Source organism: Myotis myotis, unplaced genomic scaffold (genome assembly GCF_014108235.1).
Source record: "Myotis myotis isolate mMyoMyo1 unplaced genomic scaffold, mMyoMyo1.p scaffold_m19_p_17, whole genome shotgun sequence".
Lineage (NCBI taxonomy): Eukaryota > Metazoa > Chordata > Mammalia > Chiroptera > Vespertilionidae > Myotis > Myotis myotis.
In genome coordinates, this window is record NW_023416321.1 from 40,247,576 (window position 1) to 40,255,329 (window position 7,754).

The 7,754-nt window shown below is 56.9% G+C and overlaps 2 protein-coding genes across 2 annotated transcripts; one reads left to right on the forward strand and one right to left on the reverse strand.

Moving 5' to 3' along the window:
- Positions 1–1,435: 1,435 nt before the first annotated feature.
- MPDU1 (mannose-P-dolichol utilization defect 1) lies at positions 1,436–5,336 on the forward strand. The gene is made up of 7 exons (XM_036341436.1): positions 1,436–1,604; positions 2,925–2,990; positions 3,167–3,299; positions 3,635–3,720; positions 3,840–3,958; positions 4,123–4,233; positions 4,381–5,336. The coding sequence occupies exons 1-7, from the start codon at positions 1,502–1,504 to the stop codon at positions 4,501–4,503; spliced, it is 741 nt and encodes a 246-aa protein (XP_036197329.1). The 5' UTR covers positions 1,436–1,501; the 3' UTR covers positions 4,504–5,336.
- Position 5,337: 1 nt separating this feature from the next.
- On the reverse strand, positions 5,338–7,393 carry SOX15 (SRY-box transcription factor 15). Its single transcript, XM_036341437.1, has 2 exons — positions 6,414–7,393; positions 5,338–5,715 (listed from the first exon to the last, which is right to left on the reverse strand). Exons 1-2 carry the CDS (start codon positions 6,944–6,946, stop codon positions 5,550–5,552), a joined length of 699 nt encoding a protein of 232 aa, XP_036197330.1. The 5' UTR covers positions 6,947–7,393; the 3' UTR covers positions 5,338–5,549.
- Between the last annotated feature and the right edge of the window lie 361 nt (positions 7,394–7,754).

Consider the following 7,754-nt stretch of genomic DNA (forward strand, 5'->3'; position numbering starts at 1 on the left):
AGAATGCCTGCCCCGCCCACCTTGTTGATGAAACCCTTCCTGCACCGAGGATGCTAGCAAAGGGTTTCATCAACAACGGGAGCAGTGGGTGCATAGCCTCCACATACAATTAACCTCTGTGCTCCTGGGAACAACATCCCTCCAGCGGGGGCCACCCAGGGAGCCAACCCTGATGTTCCAAGTGATGGTGTACTTGGTGGTGGTGGGTGGCAGCCCCGGGGCAGCCAGAGTCTACGAAAGGGCCTGCCAGACAGCCTCTCCCTTCACAGTGCAATTGCTGGGGGCCAGAATAGGGCGCTCACGCTACAGAAAGTAGCCCCTGGGACCTAGAGACCCACCCCATTGTGGGCAGCCCCCATGTGGCAGCGTCCCAACAGCCCCACCATGGCCTCACAGACATCCCCTACCACCGTGCAGACTGTGGCCTGAGAGTCACTGAAGGGGCTGCGAGGAAGTGTGGTTGGTGCTAGCAGCCGAGCATGAAGGCCGGTCCCACCACCGGGATGGCCCAGAGCAGTGGTTCTCAACCTTGGCTGCACATTCGAATCACCTGGGAATCTTTTTAACATCCTGGTTTCTGGGCCTCATCCTCCAGAAATTCTGTTTCTTTGTTATGGGGCGGGGCCACAACATTAGTAACAAAGAAACAATTTCCGGAGGATGGGGCCCAGAAATCAGGATGTTAAAAAGATTCCCAGGTGATTCGAACGTGCAGCCAAGGTTGAGAACCACCGGCCAAGAGTTAGTGTCCCAATGCTGGGTGGCCGAGGGCATCACCCCGCCAGGTAGTCCGAGGTGCCGTTTCCCCAACAGGAGCTGCTGGGCGGTCAGCCTGGCTTCAGCCCTTGCTCGGGATGTGGTCACAAAAGGCCAGCGCGGTGGAGGGGAACTCACAGGGCCCCGCCGGGGCTTCAGGGAGCCTGCCAGGGCTGGGCTCCGCAGGGGGCAGGGTGCCGTTCCCTGAACATGGTCTCGTCTTCCCCGCCTCCGCCTCCCGCTTCCCTGTCCCGGGCCAGCAGCGGCTGGCGCACCCATTCGCCCAGGCCCGGGTTCACAAGGGGGGAGAAGCTCCCGCCAGTGCCGTTCCCACTGGAGACGCCGGGAGAACTAAAGTGAGAGAAGGCACAGCGCCCCCATCCAACGCCATTTTGGAGACACGGCTCCTCTCTTCAATTTTGAACAGTCGAGTCAGCAGAGAGGAGAAGATGGCGCCGAGCGGGAGAAGCGGTGAAAAGCAGGACGATAAATCCTGCTTCCAGACTGGAAGGGTAAACAACGGTGCGAAACAAGGAAGTGCGCAGGCGTACAGCTTTCGCTGCTTTAAAACTCAAACAGCAGGGAGGGTGGGCCCACACCGTGGTCGCGGGACGAGACCTATTTAACGCTGAGAAGGAGCGGAGCGGCGGGGCGGCTCGGTCGCGGGAGGCGGGAGTCCACGGCGCGCATGCGCACCGCAGGTCACTGAGGCTCCGAAGGAACTGGCGGAAACGACCTTTACAAGATGGCGGCCGAGGCGGACGGGCTGCTCAAACGGGTGCTGGTGCCGATTCTTTTACCTGAGAAATGCTACGACCAATTTTTCGTCCAGTGGGATTTGCTTCACGGTGAGTCTTGTTCGGCATCTGGTCAGAGTCCTGCTGGAGCGCCAAAGTGGGGCGTGACTGCGGATAAGTGATGGCGGTGACCACTGCATGGCTCGCTGGGCGGAAATTACTGCAGAGAGGGGCGGAAGTGTCTCGGACTCCGTACAGAGAGTGCGCCATTTTGGGGTGGGAGAACGGGGGGCCGGGGGGGGGGTGTCCGCCGGGTGGAAGTAATTCTCTGTGAAGTTTATGCTTTAGAAAACGGAAAGCCAAACGACTCAAATTTTATAAAACAAAGTTAAAATATAACCCAATAGTTCCCACCTTTAAGAGGTCGCTATACCTTCAGGAGCAAGGCCAAATTTGATCGTAGGCCTCATGAATCCAGGCCGTCAGCCGCACCCCCAAAGGTTTCTGCCGCCCTGACGATGCTTTCCCTCCGGCCTCCACGTTTGTTCGCGGTCTGATGTCGGAATCACTTGACTTCCTTCCACTTTCGACGGCAGTCCCACCGCGAGGCCCCTCTGAGACCCAGACGCGCTGGGAAGCTTTCCCAGCATGCCCCTCGGGTCGCGGCACCCACGGTGCTGCTGAAACACTTCGTTTTAGCTGCTTTCATGACCCGTGAGGATCTTGCCACCCACTGGGCCGAGCTCCTTGAGGAGAACACTTCCAGCTGGAGAAGACGTGGGCGCCCTGGGAGGGCAGGGCCGGGGACAGCGGGTCCGGAATGAGTGGCAAAGACGAGGCCCAAGCGGATCGGATCGCCAGGTGCCTCTGAGGGGGAATAAGGGAGCAGAGAACCCTCGGGCATCGTGCAGCTTGATACAGGGAGAGCTTTGGAAGTAAGACCACGGAGTGTATTTAATTCTCACCTGAGGACATGCTTAGAGAGAGGACGGAAGAGAGAGAAACATCGGTCAGTTGCCTTCACTATGCTCCCCGACTGGGGACCAAACCCGAAACCCAGGCATGGGCCCTGGCCCGGAATCAAATCGGCACCAACACTCAACCAACGGAGCCACGCATGGCTGGCAGGACCAAGGAGCACAGATGTCATCTTCAGGGAGTGGAAAATGGGGTTGGAGAGAAGGAATGGTGAAAGCTGTTTTGGAGAAGTTACCTCATCTGAGCATGACATAATCTGGCGCAGGAAGGGCCAGGCCTTGTCCGCCTGCCTCCGGACACCCGGCTTCCTTGTGTGGGTGCGTGCCAGTCTTAGGGAGCAGTGGCAGCCACAGGAGGGCTAGGGCTGTAAGTCTGTAGGCCTGGACCGTCGCCGGAAAGCCCTGGCCTGGGTTCCTGAGACCCCTCTCTGCTTCTCCCTTTTTCTCTCCTCAGTCCCCTGCCTGAAGATTCTCCTCAGCAAAGGCCTGGGGCTGGGCATTGTAGCTGGGTCGCTGCTGGGTATGTATTTCATCTTCCTTTTCCTGCTGTTGGGGGGATGGGGATTGAGTACGAAAATGCCATGGACGGGATGGGTCCCTTAATCAGAAGTGGGGTAACATGCTTCTCAGTAGCTGTTTTGTTGTGCTTCCAAGGAATAGCAGCTCTTCAACCCTACCCTTCTCATCCTTTCCCAGTGAAACTGCCTCAGGTGTTTAAAATCCTCGGAGCCAAGAGTGCGGAAGGGCTGAGCCTGCAGTCAGTCATGCTGGAACTGGTGGCATTGACTGGGACCATGGTCTACAGCATTGTCAACCACTTCCCCTTCAGGTGAGGGGTTTGCCCTTTGTCCCGAAGGGTAAATACCCACAACTCTAGTGGGGTCGGGTGAGGGAGGTGAAGGGCAGGAAAGGCTTAAGCCCTTTTGGAAACAGTCACCACCTATGGAGCTGATGAGGAGGTGAGCATCCCGTGAGTGCTCAGGATTCAGAGTGAGTCCATCAGAGGTGGAGGTAGTGGTGCTGGGAGGCAGGAGGTAGGAACCAGTAGGGCTGTGGAGGACAGGGAGTAACCAGATAATTGTGTCTCCAGATGGACGGGCTATGGAGGCTTTTCCTGCCTCTTTCCAGGCCCGCCTTTCTTCCTTCCAACTCTTGACTCTGCAGCTCTTGGGGTGAAGCACTATTCCTGATGCTCCAGACAGTCACCATCTGCTTCCTGGTCCTGCACTACAGAGGACAAACTGTGAAAGGTGCTGGGATTTACCCAAGAGCAGGCTGTGGCTCTTGAGAGCCCTGGCGGGTGGAACTCCACGTGGGGAAGCCAGAGGACTCCTGAGGTTGATGAGGACTCCTTGTCTCTGACTCCTAGGTGTGGCTTTCCTAGTGTGTTATGCCCTGGTCCTGCTGATGCTGCTTTCACCACTGATGCCCCTGGCCGTGATCACCATACTCCAGGCCTCCAATATGCCTTCTGTGGTGGTGGGGAAGGTGGGTACTGGGAGCAAGGAAAGGAATATTGGGAGGAGGGACTCGGTGAGGAGCAGAGTGGAAGCTGTATATGGGAATATTAGACTGAGGAGAATGGGGGGAATCTGATGGGAACATGGGAAGAATTCAGATGATAGAACAAAGGGTCTCAACTCCTGTTCTAGCTGCTCCAAGCAGCCACCAACTACCGCAATGGGCACACGGGCCAGCTCTCAGCCATCACAGTCCTTTTGCTCTTTGGAGGCTCCCTGGCCCGAATCTTCACCTCCATTCAGGTGAGTTCACCTGCTCCCCTCTAGGGGGCACTAAAACATCTTACCTCCCACCTGAGGACTTAAAGCTGTCTGGTCTCTGGAACCTTTTGGGGGGGTGGGGGTGGGGGGGCGTTTAAAAGTGACCCTAGTTCTGTTTCTTGCATTTAGGAAACTGGAGATCCCCTCATGGCTGGAACCTTTGTGGTCTCTTCCCTCTGTAACGGCCTTATTGCTGCCCAGCTTCTCTTCTACTGGAATGTAAAGGCTCCTCACAAGAAGAAAAAAGAGTAGTAGGGCTGATCCAGCTACTAGAGTCCATTCCATGTTTCTATTCATCCACCTAATCTCAGGGTCCTTCTGAGCCAGCCTGCTGGTGTGACTTTTAATCATTCCCCATTTCTCTGCAGGTGCAACTTTTTGAGCCAGCATTTGTGTTTCGTGGAAAGGCATAGATCAGGGGTCTTCAAACTACGGCCCGCGGGCCACATGCAAATACAAATATTGTATTTGTTCCCGTTTTGTTTTTTTACTTCAAAATAAGATGTGTGCAGTGTGCATAGGAATTTGTTCATAGTTTTTTTTTTAAACTATAGTCCGGCCCTCCAACGGTCAGAGGGATAGTGAACTGGCCCCCTGTTTAAAAAGTTTGAGGACCCCCGGCATAGATGGTAGACCCAATCCTTAGAAAGGAAATGGGTAGAGATTTTCAGGCTGACATGATACTGATTGTGCACTGTCCTGTGTATGCACTATTAACTAATTGAACCATTTGCTGAACTTCTTTTAGCAATTTCTAGCTACTTACCTCTCCTGGGCAAAAGTCTTGCCTGCCCTCCCATCTCCCCACTTTCCTTTTGGCTTTAAGAGGACAAAGCCTGGACAGTGCAGGGGACTAGGGGCTTATGGCTGCCTCCCTCCCCCAGCCTGTCTGGGACTGTCTCCTGGACCCCAGTGCTGGGTGGGAGGCAGGGGAAGGGGGATGGAGAATGACTCAGTCAGGGCCCCAGGGTGGGGTGAGGAGGTTCCTGCTCTGGCAGGTCCAGGCAAAAGGGAGTGGAGATGATGCTGGTTCCTGTTGTAGTGAGGGGGAACAGAGATGGGGCAATAAAGACGCAGAGACATGGCTTAATTGTACAAAACCGTGTTTGTCCTACAAAAAATATAAAAAGTTATGTTGCTCCCTCTGGATGGGGGGAGGGGGAGAGGGCTGGACTGCAGGCCTCCTCTAAACTGTGGTCCAACAGTGCAAAAGGAGGGTTTGCTGTTTGGAAGTAAGGGGATAGTTCTGGGTGAAAAAGAGGTTGGAGCCCTTCCTGGGAGGTCTATACCCACGATTATTAGAGGTGGGCCAGGGGCATGGGGGCCCCTGAGAGGGGAGGGTTGTAGGGAGTAGGAGAGCCTGGGGGTGGATAGGGATTGTAGTGGGGGAGCAGTTCCCCCTGGAGCCTAGGGTTACTCTGATGGAGGGAGCACGTTGAGGCCTCTGGTTTAGAGTGGGAAGAGCTGCAAAGAGAGAAATACGGGTTAGAAGGCACTTTCCTAGGTTGGTGATGCCAGGCAGGGTCCCCAGTGTGCATGTGAGGGCAGGTCTGACCGGTTCTGGGTAGACTAATAGAACCTAGCCATCCCTGGCTATTTGGGCCCATTAGGTACTGCAGGTCCAGAACCAGATCCAAGGCTAGCTTAGAGAGCAGGGCAGCCTTGTTGGGGCAGGCTCACCAGCGAGCTTGCGTGCTGTGCGCCTGTTTTCCTCTTTCGGGGCAGCAGGCCAGAAAGGGGCAGAATTGGGATTAGCCTCTCCTTGCCCTGGGGGCTGAGAGGAAGTCAGGTCACACCAGGGCCAGAAGCCGGTGGGGGGGGGGGGGGGGAGGAGGGCAATGGCAGGAAATCCAGATGGGTAAGTGGAACAAGGTCAACATCTAGGGGCCTGTAGTCTGCCCCCTCCCAGGGCCACCACTGCCAGGTTGGTGGGAAAGCCCTCCAGGAAAACCCTGGGCCACCAGAACCCTCCCAAAAGAGCTGGGAGTGCTGGTAATGGTGCTGCCCAAATCGTCAGGGCAGTCCCTAAACCCCAAAGGGGTGACCTCAGCTTTGTTGGGTTCAGGCCCCTTGTCAGCCAGGCCCTCTGGTATGCGTCCCATCTAGGCTCAGGGAGGGAGGACTCGGCATCTCCTTCCTCACCCCCGCTCCCAGCCACTTACCTGAAACCACGAGGCAAGTAGGATGTCGAGTAGTTGGGGGGCTGGTACCCAAAGCCTCTGCTCCCCTGGGTGGTCACGTATCCTGGTCCCCAGACCGGCCCGCTGACAGCCACACAGCCGCTTCCCTGGCCGAAATGGGGCAGCCCAGCTCCCGCGCTTTTAGTCTTGCGCCGTGGCCGGTACTTGTAATCGGGGTAGTCGCGCAGGTGTCGGGCCCGCAGCCGCTTGGCCTCCTCCACGAATGGCCGCTTCTCGTCCTCGCCCAGCAGCTTCCACTGCGCGCCCAGGCGCTTGGAGATCTCCGAGTTGTGCATCTTTGGGTTTTGCTGCGCCATCTGGCGGCGCTGAGCGGAGCTCCACACCATGAACGCGTTCATGGGTCGCTTCACCTTCTCCAGGGGAAGGCCCCCGGAGACCACGGGGCTCTCGGCGTCCTCCCGCTCCTGGGAGCCCGAGGGTGAGGAGACAGGGGCCGTGGGAGTAGGAGGTTCCAGGCTCCAAGCCTGGTCTTGTGAGAGGCCGGGTAGAGCCATGGGGATGGAGGGAAGCCTTGAAGAGGGCGCCTACACGCCCTCTCCTCTAAAGCGAAACGTTGATCTCCAAACCCGGTATCCTTAAAATGGAAGTGTCTTCCTAGTATGGAGTCGTTCTAGAGAATCTCGTGTCCTTAGAAAGTATATATCTCGTCCCCGAGTTCAGAGTCCTTATTTTGGAGCCCCGCTCGCTACCGGATCAATCCTGCACCCGAAGGAGAGTGGAGTGCAAAATCTGTGCAGGGCAGGCTGCTTTCTCCTTTCCTGGCTGCGGTGCAGCGTCAGACCCCGTCCCGCTCCTACCTGTGGCTGGTCGGTCTTTGGTGGAGGCCGTAAACTTCCTGCTCAGACCCTAGTATTGGAGCAGCCGGCGGGGCAGCGCAGCCCGGGTACCACAGCACTCGCACCTGGCCTTCGCGGGTGAGTCAGGCCCCGGAACAGCTTTTAACGACTGACTCCTCCCCACTCCCTCCCAGCAGGCCGCGCCTCCTTAAGAGCGCCAGCATCACCTAGGCTAGGGCCTGGTAGGCAGACCCAGGGATCCTGCTCTTCCCAGCCCCCAACACCCCCTCAGGGCACCACGCCCCCTCCCCACCCAAGACCCAGATGTCAAGCCTTCCAGCCCCTGTAGCTCTGCGAGTCTTCCCCTCCCTCCTTAAGCTTTGGCAATTTAAAGTCAATTCCTTTGCACAATGGAAGCAAACACCCGAATCAAAAGCCCTCAGGGTCAATTGTGCTAGGACAAACTGGAATACCCCACACCCACCCCAAACCCTTTTCTTGTGCCCAGTGCCCCTCAAAACCCAAT